This window comes from Pelophylax lessonae (genome assembly GCF_965119305.1).
Source record: "Pelophylax lessonae genome assembly, chromosome: 10".
NCBI lineage: Eukaryota > Metazoa > Chordata > Amphibia > Anura > Ranidae > Pelophylax > Pelophylax lessonae.
In genome coordinates, this window is record NC_138777.1 from 228,197,479 (window position 1) to 228,224,726 (window position 27,248).

Consider the following 27,248-nt stretch of genomic DNA (forward strand, 5'->3'; position numbering starts at 1 on the left):
CCATCACTAACCTAGACCAGGGATCTCCAAACTACCGCCCTCCAGGTGTTGTGGAACTACATGTCCCATGAGGCACCCCCCCCCTTCCCAGGGTGGCAGAAGACAAGGAAACTGCATAATGCATGGTCTGCCTTACCCTGGTGCATTCACCTAGACCACTGATGGTGAACCTTGACACCCGTAGATGTTTTAGAACTAAATTTCTCGTGAGGCTCTACTACACTGCAGGGTGCATGAGCATCATGGAAAATGTAGTTCCAAAACATCTGGGGTGCCAAAGTTCGCCATCACTAACCTAGACCAGAGATCTCCAAACTACCGCCCTCTCCAGGTGTTGCGGCACTACACATCCCATGAGACATTGTAGAACTTCAGGCATGATGGGAAACGTAGTTCCTGAACAACTGGAGACCCATAGTTTGGAGACCCCTGACCTAGACCATGGGTGCTCAACCGGTGGCCCTCCAGCTGTTACGGAACTACAAGTCCCATAGGGCATTGCAAGGCTGTCAGTTCATCAAGCATGACTCCCAAAGGCAGAGGCCTGATGGGAGTTGTAGCTACGCAACAGCGGGAGGGCCACAGGTTGAGCACCCATAACCCATACCAGGGATCCTCAAACTACAGCCCTCCAGCTGTTGTGGAACGACACATCCCATGAGGCATTGTAAAACTCTGACATTGACAGACATGATTAGGCATGATGGGAATTGTAGTTCCTGAACTGGTGGGCCATCATTTCAAGGCCCCTGACCTAGACAGATAACACCTTAATGTAAGCTGCAAATCAAAAACCAACCTTAAAGTTACAAAGAAAAAGAAGGTTTAGTTCAGCCTGCAATGTGGCGGTTTCCAAGTTGTACACAAAACTGGTAAAAAAAATACAGAACTGAAGCCGTTAATCGAGGATCATGGCGGACAGTGCGTTGAGATCCCGCATATAAGGGTGAGAGGACAAAACCTGGTTGATTTTCTCGATTTGCTCCTTCTCAGGAAATATTTTTGACAGTTGCGCCTTTAGAGATAAAGTCTCGTGATAGCCCCTCTGGGCCGGTAAATGAGGCTTGGGGCCAGGTGGGTTCACTACTGCTGGATTGATCTGCCTCGGAGGAAATACGTTTTCAGGCCCACGATCGTGTTTGACTTCTTCTCTGGCGGGAGGGAATTCCTGGCTGGAAAAAAACACTCCGCTGTCCGGGGGAACGGGCACAGATGTGTTCCTGGAAAGGTAATAGAGAGAAGGGGAAAAAAAAAAAAAAAAAAAAAGATTAGCCGTCATTTAAAATAGTTATTTAACCTTTGACAATATGGGTGAATGAGAACAGGTAATTAGCACCACAGCCCCTAATGATCAAATGCACAGGAAAGTTAATGGGACTTTTAAAAAAAGGTACTTGAAATAAAAAACGGCAATCCAGAAAAAAAAATAAAAAAAAGTTGACATTTTATTAAAACCCAACATTAAAATTTTTATTCATCTTTAAAAATTGAAGCTCTGAGGACGTCACCGGAAGTGACGAAACGCGTAAGCTTTGGACCGCACAGCGTCACGGCAGGTGGAGCGCAAGCCGGAAGTAGGCTGTTCCGAACGCTACTCCGCAAGGAGAACCGAGCAGCCCGCACCGCTAGCCCACCAGGGACGCTGACATTTATATATTTTAAATACCCTAAACCTTTTGGTAAGAAATAAAGACTCAGTTTAAACGGTATTACACCATTTGGAGCCCCTTTTTCTTTCCTCCATACACGGTCGGGAGTGAACACTCTAAAGGCAGAGGAGGCACCCCAGGATCCCGGAGGGATATTCGGAGGAGAAACAGCCATTAAAGCCCAGAGGGCTATACAAGCCTAAATGGTTCTGGTGCCGTACGGCATACAGAACCCACCCGTTCTGGTAAGTGATTTAATTCACTCATATATATAGAAGAGGATTTTGCCTAATTGAAGATATACCTGCCATTAAGGACATTTATCCCTTCCATATCGTGGAGCACAGGAGTCACCTTATTTTGTGGATTTATTTGAAGCACACTAGTCACTTTACACTGAATGAACTTTTTTTTTACATCTATTACAAGTTTATTTGGAGGATTGTAATATAGAAGTTTTTTTCACATTTCGGATATTCTGTTTTATCTACTATAATTTTATTATCTTATATTTATACAGTTTTTCTCGCCACATTGTTTACATAATCACTTGAATATAAGAAATTTGAATTTATTTATGCCACATAAATTATAATTTTAAATATATTTATTTATATCCTATTTATTCACACCATTTTTTTGCACATCTTGTGCTGACACACAGTATATGAGACAATTTTTTAGGGTCATGTGAAGCTCATAAAAATATACATCGTGGTATCAGAAGTCTTTTAAGCAAGCGCTATATTTGATCCCCATAAGAGATCATTTGCACTCAAACTATCCTTTACATATAGCAGCTGCTAATTTATCACAACTATACCATATATTTATACATATTTATATAGATTTTATAAACTAGAGTCCTATTTTATCATCACAACTTAATAATACACATACCTTGGCGCGAGGAATATACTTTGTATATTAATTCATCTTTAAAAATTACAGAAGCTTTTTATCTTCATTTCTGCCAGCGGTACAGAAAGTGCACATTCCAAACATGTTTCACCCACTTAGGCTTCTTCAGGGGAAGTAATCACCACTTAAGTTGGGGTTACTTCCCCTGAAGAAGCCTGAGTGGACAAAACATGTTGGAAATATGCACTCTTTTTACCGCTGGCAGAAATAAAGATAACAATGACAATTTGGTCCCAGCCAGGGCCCTCCGGACATTATGGAGTTTTCTGCTCTTTTATGCTCGTAAGGCCCTGCTCCTACACTGGAAAAGACCGATTTCTCCAACCGTCCTTTTTTGGAAGGGTCCGGCGAACAAGGTGACTCCGGTCTATAAGGCTACATATTTAAGCAGGGGTTGTCCGAACAAGTTTGATAAGGTTTGGAAGCTATGGCTGGCCTGCAGGCCTCGACCTCCTGCTGAACGGACATGGGTATCCTATGCTGCTGTATGATTTCCTCGACTGACTGTTGCATGGTGACGGGTATTGTATTTTATTGCTGTATTCATAGGTGGGTGCTGGAGTATGCTGCCAAACGAATTCTACATCCTAGTGGCACTATTGTGAAGCTGTAAGTGTGCTGGGAATCTACTGAGGTGTTTTAGCCTCCTTGGAGGCTCATCCGTCCATTGTACAGGGGCTGATGGGTAGAGCCTGGGTTGGTGGGTGGGAGTGGGCAGGGGAGGGGTGGGGTTTCACTGGCTTGTTGCCGGCTGTTCTCGTGTTTTTGTGTTCGCCCTGCGTGGCGACTATGTTTTGTTGTGTCATTTTCTTGTTTAAAATCAATAAAAAGAAATTTATAAAAAAGAAATAAACATAACAAGCTTCTATAATTTTTAAGGTGAAAAACATTTTTAATGTGGATTTAACGTGTGTCATGAACCTTGGAATACGGAAGTGTTCCTCCTTGAAATCTGTTACACAGTGGGGGGTCTTCTGCCCTGTCTTAAGGCTCCAGACGGCTCCATTGTTCTGTGTCTGGCTATTGTGTACATTGTTTGCCCCCTGGGGGTTCTGTCATTACACATAACAGTTCTTCTAATCAAGCTATCGGACCAATCCCTGCTGACTCATTTTCAAGTCCTCGTTTGCATGGCTAAGGAGGACCTGAAGGAGGAAACATGTACTTTACAATTGACCAATAGGAAAGCGGTTGTTGGGGGCGGGATGTTCCAAATTCTGTATAAAAGTGTTTTGTGTACTTCCAATAAATGTCTTCCTGTTTGAACTTACATACAAGCCTGCCTGGTGTTTGATCTAATGGATTCCGAACGGCACATAGCTGTAGTTCGGATCCCGGAGCCTTGGTTGAGCGAACCATCAGACGTTGCGATCTGCAAGCTGACTCACTAGTAGCAGAGGAGTGTCGAGAGAGCGGAAGCGAGCGAGCAAGGGTCTCGTTACAACGTGGATTGCAGTTTAAAGAGGTTGTAACCCCCCCCCTGACTTTTGCCTATAGGTAAGCCTATATTAAGGCTTACCTATAGGTACTATAAATATCTCCTAAACCTGCACCGTTTATGAGATATTTACATTGCATGCAGCCAATGACGTCATCGGCGCATGCGCTCTGAAGGAATGGCGACTTGTGCCGTTCCTTCAGAGCTCTGTGCCATGAACGGCGGCTCCCGTGCGCATTAGTGGGAGTGATGTAATCGCGCCTCCGGCCAATCAGATGGCAGGAGGATGCGAACCCAGAAGGACCGCCGAACATGTCTGTTGTGTTATCGGTGAGCGGGCGACACTGCGGGGGCTTCGTTCTAAGGCAAGTATATAATAATGAGCTAGTATACGATGCATACTGGCTCATTATGCCTTTGTCTTTCAGGTTTTTTTTTTTTTTCTGAGGTTTACAACCGCTTTAATAAAAAAAAGTGTATACAAGAGTGAAGAATCATCACTAATATACCAATAATCATAGTAGCGCAAGCAAATAACGTAAACAAATACAGTGCAACCGGAAACCTCTACAATTCAAGCATCAGTTCTATAATCTGCCCATGTTATTCCATGAAGGTGGATATACAGGCAGACACAATAAGCAATTAATCCAGTTAGGCCTCTTTCACACAGGGCTTCAGCTTGTACAGGAGCAGGGGGAACACTAAACAGCAAGCTTTCGCTAAGCTTTTAGCAAGCTTTGTTGAGGCTTTTAAAGTATTATTCAGCTTCAGTTTGTAAATGTTGAACACAGATCCTAATTGGAGTGTTGATTGCCACTTTAAGCAAGCTGCTAGCAGGCTTTCAACAAGCTTTAAAAAGTTATGAAGCCAGCTAGTAGCTTGTTTAAAGTGGCAATCAGAATTCCTATTAGGATCTGTGTTCAAACTTTACAAACAGGAGCTAAATTGTACTTTAAAAACTATCAACAAAGCTTGCTGAAAGCTCTGCAAATGTCTTCTCAAAGCTTGCAGTTCACGCTGTTATACAAGCTGGTCCGCTATGTACTGTGGACGGGCAGCCCGCTCGTCGTTGCCTGCTTCCAGGTTTCAGGAGTGCGCATGCAAGTCATCCCCTCCGCCAGCATCTGCTATGATTGTACACAGTGGGAACCTGTCAGCAAGTCCCAGCCAATGATTCACAGCCAGGACCTGCTGATTGCCTGTGTCCAATCACAGCCCAGAGCTCTGTGTTGACATTCAATGCAGAGCTCTGTACAGAGAGAAATATTTCTCTCTTTCTTGCTTTGCAGGGATGAGAAACTTAGAGATCTATTAGTTAAAGCAGCACACTTTAACACATTACACATAGGCACAATTTGAACCCCTGATCACCCCTGATGTTAACTCCTTCCCAGCCAGTATCATTAGTACAGTGACAGTGCATAGTATTATCCCTGTTCACTGCACTGTATTAGTGTCACTGGTAGTCAGTTCCCCCCAGAGTCAGATTGCCCAACAAAGTTTTAAATTGATTTGCATTTTAATTAGTTAATTTGAAAAACATGACTTCGTACTTGGCAAAACCCTTGTTGGCAATCACAGAGGTCAGACATTTCTTGTAGTTGGCCACCAGGTTTATACACATCTCAGGAGAGATTTTGTCCCACTCCTCTTTGCAGATCCTATCCAAGTCATTAAGGCTTCGAGGCTGACGTTTGGTAACTCGAATCTTCAGCTCCCTCCACATATTTTATATGAGAGTAAGGTCTGGAGACTGGCTAGGGCAATCCAGGACCTTAATGTGCTTCTTGAGCCACACCTTTGTTGCCTTGGCCCTGTGTTTTGGGCAATTGTCATGCTGGAATACCAATCCATGATCCATTTTCAATGCCCTGGCTGAGGGAAGGAGGTTCTCACCCAAGATTTGATGATACATGGCCCCGTCCATCGTCCCTTTGATGCAGTGAGGTTGTCCTGTCCCCTTAGCAGAAAAACACCCCAAAGCATAATATTTCCACCTCCATGTTAGACAGTGGGGATGATGTTCTTGGGGTCATAGGCAGCATTCCTCCTCCTCCAAACATGGTGAGTTGAGTTGATGCCAAAGAGCTCGATTTTGGTCTCATCTGACCACAACACTTTCACCCAGTTCTCAAAAACATTCAGGTGTTCATTAGCAAACTTCAGAGGGGCCTGTACATGAGCTTTCTTGAGCAGGATTTCATTCCTTCACGGCGTAGTGTGTTACCAATTGTTTTCTTGGTGACGATGGTCCCAGCTGCCTTGAGATCATTAACAGGATTCTCCCGTGTAGTCCTGGGCTGATTCCTCACCATTCTCATGATCATTGAAATTCCACAAGGTGAGATCTTGGATGGAGCCCCAGACCGAGAGAGAGACGGACAGTTATTTTTTATTTTTTTTTTCCATTTGCGAATAATCGCACCAACTGTTGTCACCCTCTCACCAAGCTGCTTGGCAATGATCTTGTAGCCCATTCCAGCCTTGTGTAGGTCTACAATCTTGTCCCTGACATCCTTGGACAGCTCTTTGGTCTTGGCCATGGTGGAGAGATTGGAATCCGATTAATTGCTTCTGTGGACAGGTGTCTTTTACTGCCGGTTCACACTGTTCCGACAAGTAGCGGACCATGCTGTGCAACGGAACCGTTCTAATAGGAGCGACTCAAGTCGCTCCGACTTAGAAAAAGGTTCCTGCACCTTTTTTTTGCAAAGTCGGAGCGACTTGCATTGACTTCCATTATGTGAAGTCGTTGCAAGCGGCACCGAAGTCGCGGTGCATGGACGACGGAATTAGTCGCCCGAAGTCGGGTCGGATCAGTGTGAACCGACACTTATACAAGTAGCAAGCTCAGATTGGGAGAACTCCCTTTAAGAGAGTGCTCCTAACCTCAGCTCGTTACCTGTATAGAAGACACCTGGGAGCCAAAAATCTTGCTGATTAACAGGGGATCAAATACTTATTTCACTCATTAAAATGCAAATTAATTTATAAAACTTTTTAAAATTTGCATTTTTCTGGATATTTTTGTTGTTATTCGGTCTCTCACTGTTAACCACTTTACTACCAGTCACGTAACCTCTACGTCGGCTGACTTTGAGTGGTTATACCGGGATGATGCCTCTAGCTAGAGGCATCATCCCGGTACCGTTGTTTGAAGCCGACGGTCGGCTTTCCGTCGGTAACGATCGATGCGGCTCGGGAGCCGCTCGATCGTTACCCGGGGGGGCGGGAGGGGACGTCCCCCCCCTCCCGCCGCCTTCCGCGGCTTTGCTCGGGGCTACCGTCCCACCGGGAGCCCCGAGCACCCAGCCGGCACGTCCGCCGGCTGGATGGAGTCCCGATGAATGCCGGAAACGGCATTGATCGGGTCTCCGATGACGTAACCCGGAGGCGGCGTCCATGACGTCACGTCCGGGTTACTGTGCTGCAAAAGGCGGCAGATTTGAAAAACGGCTGTATGCAAAAATGCCGTTTTCGGCGTTTTGCATACAGGGAAGTGTAGTGGAGGGGTCTGGGGTCTTTTAGACCCTCGATCCCTCCATAAAGTGTACCTGTCACGACATATTGCTGTCACCAGGGATGTTTACATTGCTTGTGACAGCAATAAAAGTGATCAGATTTTTTTTTTTTTTAAAAACCTGTAATAAAGTTTAAAAAAAAAGAAAAAATAAATAGGAAAAAAAAAAAAAAAAAAATTTAGCCGTCCCCGTCACCGTTAGCTCGCGCACAAAAAAAAAACGTATACGCAAGTCGAGCCGCAAATGAAATCGCTGTTCAAACCACACATGTGAGGTATCGCCGCGATCGCCAGAGCGTGGGCAATAATTAAAAAAAAAGAGCTACACTCTAACTCTAAACTGGTAACCGTTAAATAAATTTAAAGCGTCGCAGATTGAGATCTCTATTGACCGTAGTTTGTCGCCATCCCACGGGGGGGCGCAATTTTAAACCGTAACATGTTTGGTATCTATTTACTCGGCGTGACATCATCTTTCACAATATACAAAAAAAATGGGCTAACTTTACTGTTTAGTATTTTTTAAATGCAGTGAAATGTGATTTTTCAAATTTTTTCCAAAAAAATGGCGTTTTAAAGACCGCTGCGCAAATACCGCGTGACAAAAAATTTTGCAATGACCGACATTTTATTCTCCAGAGTCTTTGCTAAAAAAATATATATAATGTTTGGGGGTTCTAAGTAGTTTTCTAGGAAAAAATACTGGTTTTAACTTGTGAACAAAAAGTGTCCGAAATAGGGCTGGGGCTAAAGTGGTTAAAAGAAATCGACCATTAAAATTATAGACTAATAATTTCTTTGTCATATAAATTATGTTTTTTTTTTTTTTTTTCCTCAGATCAACTGAGTATAGGATTTCGGAGGATTATGGAGTTTTTCTTTTTTTTTTTTTTGATTTGTGTGTTTTTTTTCCTCTCTGCAGTTTGAACTGGATGGACTTTGTCTTTTAATTTTTTTATTTTCTTTTAATTTTAAACTATGCAACACTAGACTCCAGTAATATTTTCGCTCTTTTCTTTGACCCAGGGATAAGTGTTAGGGATATTTGGGGGTGTTAGGCCGGGTTAAATTCCTCTAAAACTGCAGTAGAGAAAAGTGAAGTCACCAACCTGCCCATTCTGTCTGGCAGTGCTGTTTGGGTCAAAACAAGTTGAATAGCTGCAGCTTCTGAAGCTTTACACCGAATGTATTCCACCTGTGTATTTAGCAATCTGCTTTGAGCTCCGCGTTCCTTTGAAAAGTAACCTTCCTGTCCACTGTGCTTTTATGTAATACCCAGACTGAGCAATTTCCTGTGTTTATATTATGCACGGTACGGCGCAGAGACGCTATATACACAGTATTTGTGTCCTGCCAAAGGACCTCTGCCTTTTTGTTCTACATTATGTGCCACAAGAAATCGTAAAAAAAAAATGAGGTAATAAAAAAAAAAAAAAATAAAACCCAAAATAAAATAAGGAGGTACTCCACAAAGCAGCCAGAGCTTATCTTTAACTAGTTGCTGACCGCCTATTTACTGCGGCAGGTCGGCTCTATTTCGCGAAATCATGTACCTGTACGTCATTTCATGCAAAAGCCAATGGGGAGGCGCGTGCTCGCTGCCGGAGGCTGGATCGCATGCTGATTGGACATAGGCGATGCCAAACAGCGGGGCCGGCGGACCTCATGTTCGCTGGCCACCCGTGATCATTCCCGGGGCAGGCAAAATGGCGATCTGCCTATGTAAACAAGGCAGATCAGTATTCTGACAGGGGAGAAGATGGAGATCTTGTGTTCCTGCTAAGCAGGAACACCGATCTCTGTTTTTCCCTCAGTCAGAGCACTCCCCCCCCATAGTTAGCAAACACCCCCTTTTAACCCTTTGAGCGCCCCTGATCTTAACCGATTCCCTGCCAGCGTCATTAGTACAGTGACAGTACATGTTTTTTTAACACAGATCACTGTATTAGTGTCCCTGGTCCACAAAAAAAAAAGTGTCAAAAGTGTCAGTTAGGTGTCCGATTTGTCCTCTGCAATGTCACAGTCCCGCTATAAGTTGCTGATCGCCGCCATTACTAGAAAAAAAAAAATATACAATTTCCATAAAAATATCCCATAGTTTGTAGACGCGATAACTTTTGCACAAACCAATCAATACATGCTTATTAATAATAATAATAAACGCTTATTGGGATTTTTTTTTTTTAACCAAAAATATGTAGCAGAATACATATTGACCTAAATTGATGAAGAAATTCGATTTTGTTCATTTTTTCATTGGAAGGGTTTTATAGCAGAAAGTAAAAAATATTGTTTTTTTCTAAAAATTGTTGCTCTTTTATTGCTTAACCACTTGCCGACCGCCGCAAGTACATATACTGCGGCGGTCAGCCCCTCACAGGCAAAGTGACGTATCGGTACGTCACTAGACTGTGAGGCTCTGGAGAGCGAGAGCGCGTGCCGCCAGATGCGCACTCCCGCTCGGTCATGGACCCCCCGCGCGTGTGCCCGGAGGACCCGATATCCGCCGGGCACTCGCGATCGTCCGCTACAGCGGGAGAAAGGCAGGCGGTTGATGTAAACAAGCCGCCTGTCATTCTCGCCTGTGTAAGAATAGTGATCATACAGTTCTACTATGTAGGACCGTTGATCACTGTTCCTACAGCTCAAGCCACAGCCAATCACAGTTAGAATCACGCCCCTAGGGACACACTTAACCCCCTCCCTCTCCAAAAAAGTTAACCCCTTCACTGCCAGTGTCATTTTACAGTAACAGTGCATATGTATAGCACTGATTACTGTAGTAATGTCACTGGTAACCCCAAAAGTGTCAAAAATGTCAGTCAAGGGTCCGATCTGTCTGCTGCAATGTCGCAGTACCGCAAAAAAAGAAAAAAAAAAAAACGCAGATCACCACCATTACGTGTTAAAAAAAAAAAAAAAAAAACAACAAAAATGACAAAAATCTTTCCCTTCGTTAGTAAACGCAATAACTTTTGCGCAAACCAATCAAAATACACTTTTTGCAATTTTTTTTACCAAAAATATGTAGCATAAAACAAATTGGCCTAAAATGTTAAGAAATTTAGATTTTTACATTTTTTTTGGGGGGGAATTTCATTAAAAAAAATGTGAAAAATATTGCTATTTTTGCAAAATTGATGCTCTTTTTTTGTTTATAGCGCATGACCAAAAAATCGCACAGGTGATCAAATACCACCAAAAGAAAGCTCTGTTTGTGGGAAAAAAAGGACGTCAAATTCGTTTAGGTACATCGTCGCACGACCGCGCAATTGTCCGTTAAAGTCACGCAGTGCAAAATCGCAAAATAGGCCCTGGTCAGGGAGGGGGTAAAATCTTCCAGGGCTTAAGTGGTTAAAGCGCAAAAAAATAAAAACCACAGAGGTGATCAAGTACCACCAAAAGAAAGCTCTATATGTGGGGGGAAAAAAAAGACATAAATTACATTTGGGTACAGAGTCACATAACCGTGCAATTGTCAGTTAGTAAGTAACGCAGTGCCGCATCGCAAAAAAATGGCCTAGTCATTAAGGGGGGAAAACCTTCCAGGGCTGAAGTGGTTAAAGGGTAAGTTCACGTTTACAAAAAAAAAAATCTGTAAGATGAACTTACACTAGATCCCCTCCCCATCGGTCCTGGTGTACCCGAGTCCCATGATCCCCCTCCGCTGTCAGGCACTGGGACATTGCTTTACCGGTCCGGGGATTTCCTCCTGGCTTTCTTTCCTCTCCTCCAGTGCTGACCGGACTGGCTAGATGGATTCTGATTGGTCAGCACCATCCATGCGATGTTGCTGACCAATTAGAACGCCTCCTATCCGTACCTCTCAACGTGTACAGATAGGAGGCATTCTAACTGGTCACCAACGTCGCATGGATGGCGCTGACCAATTAGAATCCATCTTCATCTAGCCTGTCCTGTCAGTGCGATTAAGCCGAGGGGATTTCACCTCGGACCGGTGAGGCGGCGACCCAGTATCTGACAGCGGAGGATCGCGGGACCCCAAAACAGCGGGACCGGGTCCAGTGTAAGTTTACCTTACAGATTCCGTAAAGGTGAACCTAAACTTTAAATCTAAAAATCCAGCATGGATCTGGTTTTGATTACTAAACCGTTCCAGGTTTAAAGAGTGACCTTTAAAACCAACCCACCTGAGTGCAACCCGCCTGGAGAAATACTTCATTCTGGATCCAGTGATCTTCAATGTGCAGCCCTGCCCACAGTCATCCCTGCCTGACCCTCTTAATCCTGTGCAAGGTCTCCACAGCACCACTCATTCATTCATTCGAAGTGCCCTACTCGCTGGAGCCCTCCACAGGATGCAAAGACAATGGCAAGCGCAGCTGTATGGCTCCAGGCAGGACCACTCACTGAAGACCACTGGGTCCAAGACGAATGGATGTATTTCTACAGGTGGATTGCACTAAGGAGGAGTGGGAACATGCCTTAAAAGCACATCTTGTACCAAAGGCACTGTTCTTCTTTAGGGTCATATGGGCAAGCTTTGCCGCTTTCAGCAGTGGATCCTTGAACAGACCCCCCCCCCCCCCCACTCAATCACAGAAGAACAGGACAGATGTCACAGGCCTGGGCGGACTCGAAGGTGGGCGAATGCAAACAAGATGCAAATCTGAAAAACGAACAGGAGGACCAGAATGGAACGTGTCAATGGATTTTTTAGGAATATAAAATACGTTTCCAGTGAGGCAAACAATGAAGCAATGCTGGATTATGCGAATGATACCTGTGCTCGGGCCATGCAGTGAGAAAGTCGTTCAGCTTCGGCCCATACCTTCCCAGTGGATCATCAGGAAGCATGAAAATGTCACCGGCAAACGTGAATTGCAATATCCTGGAGGCAAAAATATTAAATACGTCATTTAACTCTTCCGCTGCTGGAGCAATTACTTTTTATCATTAACACAAGTTAAAATATAGATTTGATTAGCAGTTAAGAAAAGATTATGCAGCTAGAAATTTACAGTTATCTTTTTATCTTACAGGCCTTACGCTTTCCGAAAACATATCATTTTTTGGGGTTTTATATTATTAGAACGAAGTGCACTCCTACGATCCATAGGAGAAGTAGGGCCCAAAAGAGCTCTGGCCCTACTTCTCCTTTAAGACCATAAATGCACATTTTCATTAAAAATACACTGAAATTAAAGTGATAATAAAGGCATTTTTTTTTTAAATGAACAAAAATGTTAGTTACCTGCTCTGTGTAGTTGTTTTGCACAGAGTAACCCCGATCCTCCTCTTCTCAGGTCCACCGCCTGCGCTCCTGGCCCCTCCCTCCTGCAGAGTGCCCCCACAGCCAGCAGCTTGATTTGGGGGCAGCCAGGCAAGCTCACTGCTGAGCTGCTGCTCTGCGTGTCCATTCACACACAGCCGCGGCTCGGCCCCGCTCCCTTTCTCTCCTCATTGGCTCACTGGTACTGATTGACCACAGTGGGAGCCAGATCCAGCCATGCACAGGGCTGGATCTATTTTCCCTTCTCAGGGAAGGACGGGTGGGGGGGGGGGGGGGGGGGCGTTAGAGCAGAGAAACAGAAAAACTTTTTTTTTTTTTTAAATCAAAAGTGAAGTATGGGCTTACTTTTTTTTTTCTTATACATCCTTACTTAGGTGAATGCTGCATCTGTCCCATGCTGCATCTGTCCCATGCTGCATCTGTCCCATGCTGCATCTGTCCCATGCTGCATCTGTCCCATGCTGCATCTGTCCCATGCTGCATCTGTCCCATGCTGCATCTGTCCCATGCTGCATCTGTCCAATGCTGCATCTGTCCAATGCTGCATCTGTCCAATGCTGCATCTGTCCAATGCTGCATCTGTCCAATGCTGCATCTGTCCCCTGCCGCATCTGTCCCCTGCCGCATCTGTCCCCTGCCAGCTCTGCCAATGAAAACCCGAGCGATCTAATACCATTTCTCACAGCTCTGTGAGCAGAGAGCTGCTGTCTGCTCTGCCCCCTCATCGGAGCACCAGGCTGTGGAGGGGGCAGAAGTGGCCATCTCAGGCTCTCAGCAGCTTGCTGAGAGACTGAGCTGGGTACCGGTCCAGGCATGTGGGCAGATATCAACTCCTTGGTCGCGACCTTGCCCGAGCCTGGACCAGCTCTGTGACATCAGCAGAGAGCGGACTTCCACCCGCTGTCTGCTGCAAAACAGGTCAAAGGAGTGCAGAGCGAACTGCATTTCTGTGATATACAGAAGTAATGCCAAACAAGCTTTGGCTGTACTTCTCCTTTAATGCAAGGAATGTTTTTAGCCTTAGTATCACTTTAAAAATCTTTACAGCTCAACAGTGAAGCATTAACCATAAATAATGGCCCTAGAATGATTTCTCTCACTTTGGCATGTGTGGTGATACCCAATAAGTGTCAAGCAATTGTTTACATATGCGTCACATGTTCAGGTATTTTTTTTACAAACGTTTGTTGGGGAGGGGGCTTTCAAAATTTGTTATTTTTTTACTATTATTTTCTGACTTCACAATTTTCTTTTATTTTCAGTTATTAAGATCACAAGGGGACTGATAAGTTCCCTAGAGTTCTGATTATCCAAAGTAAAGTTACAGAGTTCTGCTTCGAATGGAAAATATGACTGCACAGACCTTTCTCTGATAATCTGCATCCATGCTGGCGATTCCCCTACAAACTCCCGCAGGTTGTCATTGGTGACAATGATTCCGCCCGTTTTCTCTGCCAAATGCAAGAGAAATCTAAGGATAGAAGGCAAAAGAAATACCCAGTTAATGAATTTCATCTGTTTTACCATCTAAAATGTTCATGAAAAGGACAAAAACAAGACCATCTATTAGCTCCCATTTCTTTACAGGCAGAACAATAATCATCCATGGACAAATCACCTTGCTACATTTTTTAAAGCGGATTTCCATGTTTTATGTCACTTTAAATAGTTTGTTTTGATCAGGCTGGTCCAAACTAACTGTTTGCTTCACTAAGTGCTGCGGTGTCTCTAAGCGCTGTATGTACTGCATGCAACTTCAGCTTTCAGCTACAAAGAGTACATAATAGTGATCGACCGATATTGTTTTTTTTTTTACTACCGATACCAATATTTTGGTCATCGCATATCGGTACCGGCCGTTTTTTTCGTACATTAAAATAAAAAATGTTTTTTTTTTTTTTTTTTTATAGGTACTCTTGTGGAGGGATCTGGGGGTCTAAAAGACCCCAAACCCCTACTCTGCACTTAAAAGCATTCAAAACGCCAAGTTTGGCTGTTTTGAATGCTGTAATTTTTTTTAATTTGGCGCTGAGTACCAGGAAGTGATGTAATGACATCACTTCCGGGCTTTACAGGGAGACCCAATCAGAGCCGAATGTGGCTTTGATCAGGTCTTCTCTTGGGCGGCTGTGCAGGGTGGTTGCCCGGGTCTCCCGGTGGGACAGGAGATCCAGGCGAGCCGCGGAAGGCGGCAGGAGGACATCCCCTACCGCTCCTTGTAATGACAGCCGAGCGGCTTCTTAGCCGCATCGGTTGTCATTACAAGACAGCCGACCGTCGGCTATGGACGCCGGTACCGGGGTGATGCCTCTACTTGCAGACATCACATGCACTTGCACATGCACTTTACCGAAATATCCGAAATATCAGTAACCCCAGGCCGATTCCGATATATCCGGGAAAGTGCAGATCGGCCCTCGATATAGCGGCTTTGCCAATAATCGGTCGAACTCTAGTACATAGTGCTGGGTCCTGACTGTGAGGCAGAGACTTTCCGTCTCACATCTGGAACAAAACAGTCTGGCTGAGAGGCACCCAGCCAATCATAGGCAACTTTGTTTTTTGTGAGCTTCCTCTGACTGGGAGGGCAGGCAGATGACAACATGCTCTCAGACTCAGCCAATCAGAGAAAGCTTTGTATTCATTCACAGAATACAAAGATGCCTATGAATGGCTGAGCACCTCTCAGCCAGATGGTTTTGTTTCGGGAGTGGGACGGGAAGTCTCAGCCTCACAACCGGAACCCAGCACTGTATGTAGATGGCGTTACATGCAGTAGATACAGCGCTTAAAGAGGAAGTAAACCCTCCTCTGCAACTTTTACCTATAGGTAAGCTTATGATAAGGCTTACCTATAGGTACTGTAAATATCTCCTAAACATGTACCGTTTAGGAGATATTTACCTTACATGCAGGCAGTGACATCACTCTGGTGCCGTTCCTTCAGAGCCCCGTGCCGTGACCGTCGGCTCCCGCGCGCGGGAGTGACGTCACCGCGGCTCCGGCCAATCAGATCGCCGGATGCCACGATCCCGAAGACGGGCGACTAAACATGTCGCCCATCATAGAGGTAAGCGGTCGGCACGGCGGGGGCTCGTTCTAAGGTAAGTATTTCATAATGAGCTAGTATGCGATGCATACTAGCTTATTATGTATTTCTCTATCAGGTTGAAAAAAAAAAAATTTTTTTTTTTGGGTTTACAACCTCTTTAAAAGACACTGCAGCACTTAGTGAAGCAAATCCTTCATTTGGGCAAGCTTGGCCCAAACAAAATATTTAAAGTGACAAGAAACATGGACATCAGCTTCAAATCAATGATTTAACGATTTACATTTAAGATGATGTCTGACCGCTAGTTGCAACTAGATAAAGAAAAGGAGAGGGTGGGTGGGATTATGCGACTGTTGTCACATGACACTTGACTCTTCTCTGCTAAAACTATGGGCTTTATTCATAAAGCAGCAGTATGGCCATACCATGGGGTATCCCTGCTGCTCCATTCAGTTGCTTAAAGTGAAGAAAAAAAGAAAAATGGGATTTTTGGTTTATCTGTAAAATCCTTTTCTTGGAGTACATCACAAGACAACGGTATCATTATCTCCGTCATGACAGGGTTATGCTGCCACCCTCAGGTGATTGGACCTGAGGGTGGCAGCATAACCCTGTCATGACGGAGGTAAAAAAAGAAAACAAAGGAAAAAAAGACACAAAGGGGGTTGATCTACTAAAGGCAAATAGACTGTGCACTTTGCACAGTGGTAAGAGCAGTTGCTCCAAAGTTTGGTAAATGAGCGGAAGCTCTGCTGCCTTCCATCCTCCAATCATGTGCAAGCAACAATGCTGTTTTTCAATTCTCCTTGCATATGATAGGCTATTCTTTGTAAAGTGAAACTTTACCTCATTTACTAAGCTCTGGAAGAAATGGCAAACTTAGCAAAGTGCACAATCTTTTTGCCTTTAGTAAATCAACCCCACCATCGTAAGCATAATCTGCCCCTATTAGGCAAGGCTTCAGTTTTTGGTGCAAGCAATAACCATAAATGCAGAGGATAGGATCTCTGTGCCCCATAATGTACTCCAAGGAAAGGATTTCAGGGGTACTCCTAAAACCCCATTTTCTTTATATTGTACATCTGAAGACACCGGGTATCTTCATCTCCATTATGATAGGGATTTTCCAAAGTACTAATTATGAGGAGAGAGCAACAGGGCAACAGGCCCCAAACTAAACCAGAACAGGTTAGAACCTCACAAAGCAGCCTGGAAAACACACTGGGCAAAAGGTAGCGTCTCTAGCAGCTCCAACATCCACTTGGTAAACCTTCACAAATTAAACTTGATGAGGAATAGCCCAGGAGGCACCAACACTCCCAGTAGAATGAGCCGTTACCAAAAAATTTTAAAACTGAGAAATAAGCTGGCAGATCCATCAAGAGATGGTAGACCTGGAAGCTGTCTCTTCCTTGGGCCTTCACAAAGCTTAAAGTGGGATTCCGCCTGACAAATTACAGCAGTCGACCTTACTCAACTCCTGATCGCATGAGCCAAATCCAATGTGTGAAGGGCCTTGTCCCCCTGTGTCTGAGGCTTAGGACAGAAAGAAGGCAACACAATGTCCTTATTTAAAGGGAGCGAAGAAACCACCTTAGGCAAAAAGGACGGCGGAGGCCGTAAAGCCACCTAGTCATGGTGGAGCGCCAGGAACAGTTCCTTCCAGGTAACAGCAGCCAGTTCTGAAACCCTGCGAGAAAAAATAATGGCAACCAGAACAAAACCTATGTCAAAAGGATTATCCCGGATGGGGGTCATATGGAGAATTCTGTAGTACAGAAGGTATCTAGTTGAGGTCCCACAGAGTCAACAATGGTTCCAAGAAATTTAACTGGTGGAACCATGCACAATACGCCTTGCACTAAGGCCCGCACCAAAACAGTATGAAGCAATTGGTCTCTGAAAAAAGGACCACCAAGGCTGAAATTTGACCTTTAAATGCACATTAGGCCAGTCCCAAATCAACTCCAAACTGTAGAAAAGCCAGGATGTGGCCAACCAAATACTTGGGTGAAAAATGCCAAGCCTGACACTTGGCAAAATAAGACAATAGCAAACAAATGAATAAAATCAAGCCTTGCCTAATAGGGAGAGGTTATGCCTAGGAGGGGACTGCCTGTTTCTTTTGCCAGTGTCCAATCATTCAAAGATGGCGCCGTAATCTACCGGTATCCAAACTGCGGTCCCTTTGGCCATTTTTTCATTCACTGACACCAATGAAGGGCACAATTCCTCCTAATGACACCTAGGATGGGGCCAAATAACACCAATGCTGGGGCACAACTTCTCCCAATGACAGGGCACAATTCCTCACCAATGAAGGGGCACAATTCCTCCCCAATGACGGGGCACAATTCCTCCCCAATGACGGGGCACAATTCCTCACCAATGAAGGGGCACAATTCCTCCCAATGATAGGGGCACAATTCCTCCCAATGATAGGGGCACAATTCCTCCCAATGATAGGGGCACAATTCCTCACCAATGAAGGGGCACAATTCCTTACCAATGATAGGGGCACAATTCCTCCCAATGATAGGGGCACAATTCCTCCCAATGATAGGGGCACAATTCCTCACCAATGATAGGGGCACAATTCCTCACCAATGACGGGGCACAATTCCTCACCAATGACGGGGCACAATTCCTCACCAATGACGGGGCACAATTCCTCACCAATGACGGGGCACAATTCCTCACCAATGACGGGGCACAATTCCTCACCAATGACGGGGCACAATTCCTCACCAATGAAGGGGCACAATTCCTCACCAATGAAGGGGCACGATTCCTCCCAATGATGGGGCACGATTCCTCCCAATGATGGGGCACGATTCCTCACCAATGAAGGGGCACAATTCCTCACCAATGAAGGGGCACAATTCCTTACCAATGAAGGGGCACAATTCCTTACCAATGATAGGGGCACAATTCCTTACCAATGATAGGGGCACAATTCCTCCCAATGATAGGGGCACAATTCCTCCCAATGATAGGGGCACAATTCCTCACCAATGAAGGGGCACAATTCCTCACCAATGAAGGGGCACAATTCCTCACCAATGAAGGGGCACAATTCCTCACCAATGAAGGGGCACAATTCCTCACCAATGAAGGGGCACAATTCCTCACCAATGACGGGGCACAATTCCTCACCAATGAAGGGGCACAATTCCTCACCAATGAAGGGGCACAATTCCTCACCAATGAAGGGGCACAATTCCTTCCCAATGACGGGGCACAATTCCTCACCAATGAAGGGGCACAATTCCTCCCAATGAAGGGGCACAATTCCTCCCAATGAAGGGGCACAATTCCTCACCAATGACGGGGCACAATTCCTCACCAATGACGGGGCACAATTCCTCACCAATGACGGGGCACAATTCCTCACCAACGACGGGGCACAATTCCTCCCAATGATAGGGGCACAATTCCTCCCAATGATAGGGGCACAATTCCTCCCAATGATAGGGGCACAATTCCTCCCAATGATAGGGGCACAATTCCTCCCAATGATAGGAGCACAATTCCTCCCAATGATAGGAGCACAATTCCTCCCAATGATAGGGGCACAATTCCTCCCAATGATAGGGCACAATTCCTCCCAATGACACCAATGATGGGGCACAATTGCTCCCAATGATGAGGGATTGTTTACTCCCGATGGCCACAGTCCAGCAACCCTGAAGTCTGAAGGACAGTAAAGTGGCCCTTTGTTTGGAAAGTTTTAAGACCCCCTGATCTATAGTAATGGAGATGAAGATACCCTGTGTGCTGGGAGGTACAATAAAGAATCCTGATACTTGCTCCCTTTCCTGTAATGTGCAGCGTAGGTGCTTGGTGATTGGCCCGACACCGTTACATGGGGGAAGGGAGATGGCGTATAGCCATGCATGAGGCAACTTCAGCGACTTAGAGGCTACATGAGACTTTTCCTTCCTCCAGCAGCTAGAACTGAGCAGCAGGGGAAAAAAGGCAAATATCGGCATGTACTCAGGAGTGCGGCACTAAAATAGATCTGTTTATTTTGCCCTACACTCCCCATATAAAAAAGTTTCAATGACAAAGTACAAGTGGTACTTAAAGCGGAACTAAAACCTCCTATCGTTTTCAGCCAAGAAAGCTGCCATCTTGGCCTCAGTCTGAGCTGCAGTTGCCATGGTGCTGCACATGTGACCAGTTCTGACTCCAGCCTTTAGATGATTTGACAGTTTGGTTGAGAGCGCAAGCAATTGTGACAGTTACATTCCCGGCACGTGCTGGTAATGTAACTGTTTTTTGTAAACGTTCAAACCCTGGTTTTTCTGAACATGTTCTGCAAGGGTTCAAAGAATGGTTCTCTATGTGCCCTGTTCAAACAACGTGTGGATTTTTTTCCGCGCAGGAATCTGCAATGTGTATGCATGGGAAAAAAAAAAACTGACATGAAATCAACATTGGCTTGAACAAATACAAAACTCAATTGCACGAAAACTGATTTCAACATCAGGGTGAATAAAAATCATTTTAAAAAAAAAAAAAAAATGTTTTTATTTGAATCAGATTTTTTTTTTCATCTGATTTTTTTTTATTTTTATCAAATTTATTTTAATAAAATGCTTTGAGCGTAAAAATCTTTCTAAAGATAGTTTTCTATTTAAAATAGATTCCTAATTTAGTTTATTCAGCATGAAATGGAGCTTAGTCATGTAGCATGAGGCTGTATATTCTCCAATATTTACATTTTTGGTAAACTCATTCAATAAATCCAAGCTAGGATAACATGCACTGCATTGATACATTCACATAATTTCACAGTAACCATGAGATAAAACAGTTCAGGAATATTCCTTTATCCCGTTGTTTTGCAAATCTATGTACACTACAAACTGTATGATTGAATTGATTCCGATATCGCTTGTTTTACTAACCTGACAAATTATTATTCTAAATAGGAAACCTTCAATTTGTTTACAAATACTAAAGATTCTAACCACCAGCAAGAACGAGTCCTTACATTTAGAGCTGGTTCACATAGGCGCGACCCGACTTTGCCGGGCGACCTGTGAAGTCGCGGTGCGATATCATTGAAGTCAATGCAGGTCGCCCCAAAGTAGCTCAGGACCCTTTTTCTAAGTTGGAGCGACTTGTGTCGCTCCTATTAGAACGGGTCCTGTGCTAATCTATGGCAGGCGACCCACGGCGACTTGTCAGGCGACCAGGTCGCCTGACAAGTCGCCCCAGTGTGAACCGGCTCTTAAAGAGTACCTGTCATTTCAGATCCATCATGGCAGCGCCTGTTAGTGGGCATCCACTCACCTGCTGCCGCCACGTCTCTTCACCTTATTGTGTCACTGCCGCATCACCAGCCACCCCATTAAAGTGGATTGGACTGTCAGTGAGACAACAGCAGGTCAATGGAGGAGCCGCTGCGGGACAGAGATGACAGTTGCTCTCTTTAAAAAAATTATAATTCACCTGCTTTACGACAGCCCGCCGCAGTTATACTGCGGCAGACAGCCGCTCCTGCGCGAACTGCTGCAGGTATACCAGGGAGCTAGGGGGAGCTCATCAGCGGGGATGCCGATTCACAGGACTGTGGGCCACGATTGCTTCCGCGCACCCACGATCGCTCCCCGCTGAGAGAGGACGGTCAGCTGTTGTAAACACATCTAACCTTTCTACTCCCTGGAATGATCACAGAGCCCGTGATCCTTCTATATAGGATTGCAGGTCTCTATGGTAATTTCACAGGCCACGCCCCCCCACAGTTAGAATCACTTCCCTAGGCTCACATTTAACCCCTTGATCACCCACAATGTTAACCCCTTCCCTGCCAGTGTCATTATTACAGTGACAGTGCATATTGTTAGCACTGATTACTGTAGTAATGTCACTGGTCCCCCCAAAAGTGTCAAAAATATCAGTCAGGGGTCCGATCTGTCCGCCGCAATGTTGCAATCCCGCAAAAAGTAAAAATCGCAGATCGCCGCCATTACTAGTAAAAAAATAAAATCTTTCCTGTAGTGACGCAATAACTTTTGCGCAACCCAATCAAAATACGCTTATTGTGATTTTTTTCCACCCCAAGGAAATTTTTTTTTTAAGAAGTCAGCAGCTACAAATACTGTAGCTGCTGACTTTTAATATTAGAACTTGCCTGTCCAGGGTTCCCACAATATCGGCACTCAAAGTCGATTTTCATATTGATTGTCGGGTGCCGCCGCTGCCATTCAGGGTAAGAGAAACCGGCAGTGAAGTCTTTTCGGCTTCACAGCTGGTTCCCTACTGCGCATGTGGGAAACGCGTTGCGCTAACACTGGGCCGAGTTTCCGAGGGACAGCGCCGTGGCGCTGTCTCCCGGAAATGGGGAAGGGTACCTGTCAAAAACAGGTACCCGCCCCCCCCCCCCCTCCCCCCTAAAAAGTGCCAAATGTGGCACCAGAGGGAGAGATGAAGCGGAACTCTGGAACTCTGCTTTAAATTCAAGGTATGCCATGAATGATAACTGTCACATTTGCTTGCGCTGTCAACCGACCTCTCAAATCATCAAATAAATGGTGTCATAACTGATGACATGTGCAGCACCATGGCAACTGCAGATCAAACAGAGGCCAAGATGGCAGCTTCCTTGGCTGTAAAGTATAGGAAGGTTTAGTTCTGCTTTAAACCAATATAAATTCTAGATTGTGGTAGACCTGTCATCATGCGATGCGATCCGAGAGCCCAATACAGTCCTGGCAGGGGTGAAAGACAGGATGCCCAGCTCCTCTAGCTCTTGTAGAAAATGCTGCTCTGTACGGAATAAAAACAAAAAAAAAAAAAAACTGACAATTAGAACGAAGAGATATCAGTGTTATAGACCAAACCTGACACTCCCCTCATTAGTGATACTCAGCAGAAACTGCTAATTTGTCCGTAGCAAAGATCTCACAAACATGCAATAATAAATTATTAAAGTTACTGTGACAAAAAAAAAAAAGAAAATTATTAATAGCCACTGCTTTAGTGGGCCGTGCAGCACTGCGATTCCACGTGTGCTCAACTACACTGAGGTTCCATCCTCTGACTCCCCATGTCACTGCTCGGTCCTGTGACTCAGCAGTGATCCAAGGAACCATGGAGAGAGTCAGAGGAGATATGCATATGACACTCCCGGAACTGTTAAATCGGGCATGTCCAACCTGCGGCCCAGAACCACAGGCAATGCGGCCCACTGCCCCCTGACAATTTTTTTTTTTTTTTGCTGGGGAAGGAAGGAAGTCGAGTCGGGGGCACGGCCACAGCAGCTTCCAACTAACTGTTGGCAGAGGCTGCCTCTGAGGGGAGGGGAAAGGGGGTGGGGAGTGCTGCTGGATTACAAACAGAGCGGGGATCTCCTGCTTACCCGGCAGCCGCTGTCATATGTTGCCCCGGCCCTGGACCGGCTCCTATGATAGACAGCACATTGGTGACATCTATCATAGGAGCAGGTCCAGGAGGCCGGACTTCGCATGACAGCGGTCGCCGGGTAAGCGGGAGATCCCCGCTCTGTAATCCAGTGGCTCTCCTCTCTCTTCATTGCAGACTACATTGGATGGCATGCACTGGTGAGTCTTCATTGGATGGGCACACACTGGTGAGGCTTCATTGGATGGGCACACACTGGTGAGGCTACATTGGATGGACACTGATCAGGCTGCATTGGATGGGCACACACTGGTGAGGCTGCATTGGATGGGCACACACTGGTGAGGCTGCATTGGATGGGCACACACTGGTGAGGCTGCATTGGATGGGCACACACTGGTGAGGCTGCATTGGATGGGCACACACTGGTGAGGCTGCATTGGATGGGCACACACTGGTGAGGCTGCATTGGATGGGCACACACTGGTGAGGCTGCATTGGATGGGCACACACTGGTGAGGCTGCATTGGATGGGCACACACTGGTGAGGCTGCATTGGATGGGCACACACTGGTGAGGCTGCATTGGATGGGCACACACTGGTGAGGCTGCATTGGATGGGCACACACTGGTGAGGCTGCATTGGATGGGCACACACTGGTGAGGCTGCATTGGATGGGCACACACTGGTGAGGCTGCATTGGATGGGCACACACTGGTGAGGCTGCATTGGATGGGCACACACTGGTGAGGCTGCATTGGATGGGCACACACTGGTGAGGCTGCATTGGATGGGCACACACTGGTGAGGCTGCATTGGATGGGCACACACTGGTGAGGCTGCATTGGATGGGCACACACTGGTGAGGCTGCATTGGATGGGCACACACTGGTGAGGCTGCATTGGATGGGCACACACTGGTGAGGCTGCATTGGATGGGCACACACTGGTGAGGCTGCATTGGATGGGCACACACTGGTGAGGCTGCATTGGATGGGCACACACTGGTGAGGCTGCATTGGATGGGCACACACTGGTGAGGCTGCATTGGATGGGCACACACTGGTGAGGCTGCATTGGATGGGCACACACTGGTGAGGCTGCATTGGATGGGCACACACTGGTGAGGCTGCATTGGATGAGCACACACTGGTGAGGCTGCATTGGATGGGCACGCACTGGTGAGGCTGCATTGGATGGGCACGCACTGGTGAGGCTGCATTGGATGGGCACGCACTGGTGAGGCTGCATTGGATGGGCACGCACTGGTGAGGCTGCACTGGATGGGCACGCACTGGTGAGGCTGCATTGGATGGGCACGCACTGGTGAGGCTGCATTGGATGGGCACTATTTAGGCTGCATTGGATGGGCAAGCACTGGTGAAGCTGCATTGGATGGGCACTATTTAGGCTGCATTGGATGGGCACGCACTAGGCTGCAAGTGCCGTGCGATCTCCCGTCTGCCGCGGGAGACTTAGGATGTCTGCAGTCAGTGACAGAGCTGCTGCTTCCTGTATAGTTCCATCTCTGTCACAGACGGAGTGATATGAAATGCACTCCGCCTGTGACAGGAGCCATACAGGAAGCAGCGGCTCTGCTCTCTACTGCAGCCGCTGCTTCCTCCAGCAGTACCCGCATGACCAGCAGTACCCACCAGCAGTAACCACCAGCAGTCTACAAAATAAGTAGAAAAGGTATGTGCATTAGCGTGTGTAAATTGTTGCAATATGTTTTTTAATAACTAGTTGTGTTTAGACATATGTCCTTATTCAAACATATATGAATAAGGACATGACATTTTCTGGCTGCCTAAGTCATATGTGCCGGGGACTAGTTGTACCCCTAGCACATAACTGTTAATATCCCAGCATGTGCAGTGTTTCTAACTCCTACACCATGACCACTTCAAATCACTTTAGGATCTCTCAGAAGAAGTAAACCTCTGTATACTGATTCCATTCCATTTCATCATCCTTTAGTTGTGTTAAATTAGTGTGGGGGGGGGGGGGCAGCGTCGCGGGAAGGGCACAGGGGCATTTTATTACTTATATACCTTAACTATAGTATATATTTTATATGCGGCCTGAGAAAATTTCTCTACACTCAATGTGGCCCAGGGAAGCCAAAAGGTTGGACACCCATGTGTTAAATGCTGAAAGCATTGACAGCTGCTGCAGCTCAAACAAGACATAAGCCACTTAATAGGTAAAGTTGCACCGATACCGAGTATTTGTATAAGTACTCGTACTAAATTAATGGGTTCAAATCGCACTGCAAAGAATTGCATGCAATTTGAACAGGAATGTGGTGTTCCTGTCCAAAATCGCATGCGGTTTCCCGCACTGTTCCTGCGTGGACCAAGGTTTGTCAAAGTGACTTCAGCCTAGGTTCACACAGGAGCGGTGAGGGAAACCGCATGCGCTTCAGACAGGAACACCGCATTCCTGTTAAAAATCGCATGCGATTTTTTGCAGCGTGATTTGAGTCCATCCATTTTGTAAATGTTTGTAAATTGTTCAAATGGCACCCCAAAAAGGTATCGGTACGCGGTATCGGCAAGTACTTGACTGAAAGTATTGGTGCTCGTACTCGCCGATAAAAATTTGGTATTGGTGCGACCCTACTAATGAGCGCAAGAGCTCTTTGTTTACAGGGAGATGACGAGCTCAAGAGCTCTATGTTTACAGGGAGATGACGAGCGCAAGAGCTCTTTGTTTACAGGGAGATGAGGAGCGCAAGAGCTCTTTGTTTACAGGGAGATGAGGAGCGCAAGAGCTCTTTGTTTACAGGTAGTAGAGGAGCGCAAGAGCTCTTTGTTTACAGGTAGTAGAGGAGCGCAAGAGCTCTTTGTTTACAGGTAGTAGAGGAGCGCAAGAGCTCTTTGTTTACAGGTAGTCGAGGAGCGCAAGAGCTCTTTATTTACAGGGAGATGATGAGCGCAAGAGCTCTATGTTTACAGGGAGATGATGAGCGCAAGAGCTCGTTGTTTACAGGGAGATGATGAGCGCAAGAGCTCGTTGTTTACAGGGAGATGATGAGCGCAAGAGCTCGTTGTTTACAGGGAGATGATGAGCGCAAGAGCTCGTTGTTTACAGGGAGAGCTCGTTGTTTACAGGGAGAGCTCGTTGTTTACAGGGAGAGCTCGTTGTTTACAGGGAGAGCTCGTTGTTTACAGGGAGAGCTCGTTGTTTACAGGGAGAGCTCGTTGTTTACAGGGAGAGCTCGTTGTTTACAGGGAGAGCTCGTTGTTTACAGGGAGAGCTCGTTGTTTACAGGGAGAGCTCGTTGTTTACAGGGAGAGCTCGTTGTTTACAGGGAGAGCTCTTTGTTTACAGGGAGAGCTCTTTGTTTACAGGGAGAGCTCTTTGTTTACAGGGAGAGCTCTTTGTTTACAGGGAGATGAGGAGCGCCAGAGCTCTATGTTTACAGGGAGATGAGCGCAAAGAGCTTTGTTTACAGGGAGATGAGGAGCGCACTTTCTATCCGGTGTCTTCTGGGTGTCGTACTGCGGTCATCTTCATTGACTGGCGCAGGGTGACATCCTTCTTATGCATGCCTAAGGAGGTCAATCATCCAGGCACACAGGATCTGTGGCGGAAGGTAAACTGAGCTACATGGCTCAGTGTAGATTCTAATGAAGATTGTAAGCAGGCAGGTAGGTTTATTCGATTGCAGAAGAGATGTTGAAGGTCTTTTCTTCAATAAAGACCTGGGGACTTTAGATCTGCTTTAAAGAGGAGCTTCACCCTCCCCTGCCTCCTTCTGGTTCAGGCAACCAAACCACAATGCTGCAAATAACAAACAAATATCAATCCATACCTAGAAGGTGCCATTACATTACCTGTGATGTTGGGGTCTCGTTTTGTTCTCCACTGCGGAACAAAGACAGTAATCTTCCTATGACCTTTCTTCCAAAAATACTCCACTGCTATGGCAATTCCTCGACAGCTGAAGAAGCGCTGCAGACCGTGGCTAGAGGAAGAAAAAAAATATAAATCCATCAAAAATCCAACTTTCCCCAAACTTTTCTCAGTGATG

General features: G+C 45.8%; 1 protein-coding gene across 1 annotated transcript in view; it reads right to left on the minus strand.

Annotated features, from left to right (window-relative positions):
* Nucleotides 1-862: 862 nt before the first annotated feature.
* Nucleotides 863-27,248, minus strand: part of N4BP1 (NEDD4 binding protein 1) — a 64,847-nt gene continuing 38,461 nt past the window's right edge. Inside the window, exons 5-9 of the mRNA XM_082270046.1 lie at nucleotides 27,052-27,182; nucleotides 22,518-22,614; nucleotides 14,149-14,256; nucleotides 12,276-12,383; nucleotides 863-1,220 (exon numbers count right to left, since the gene is read on the minus strand). Of these exons, the coding sequence (XP_082126172.1) occupies nucleotides 899-1,220; nucleotides 12,276-12,383; nucleotides 14,149-14,256; nucleotides 22,518-22,614; nucleotides 27,052-27,182 (766 nt within the window). The 3' untranslated portion in view covers nucleotides 863-898. The remainder of the gene's footprint in view (nucleotides 1,221-12,275; nucleotides 12,384-14,148; nucleotides 14,257-22,517; nucleotides 22,615-27,051; nucleotides 27,183-27,248) is intronic.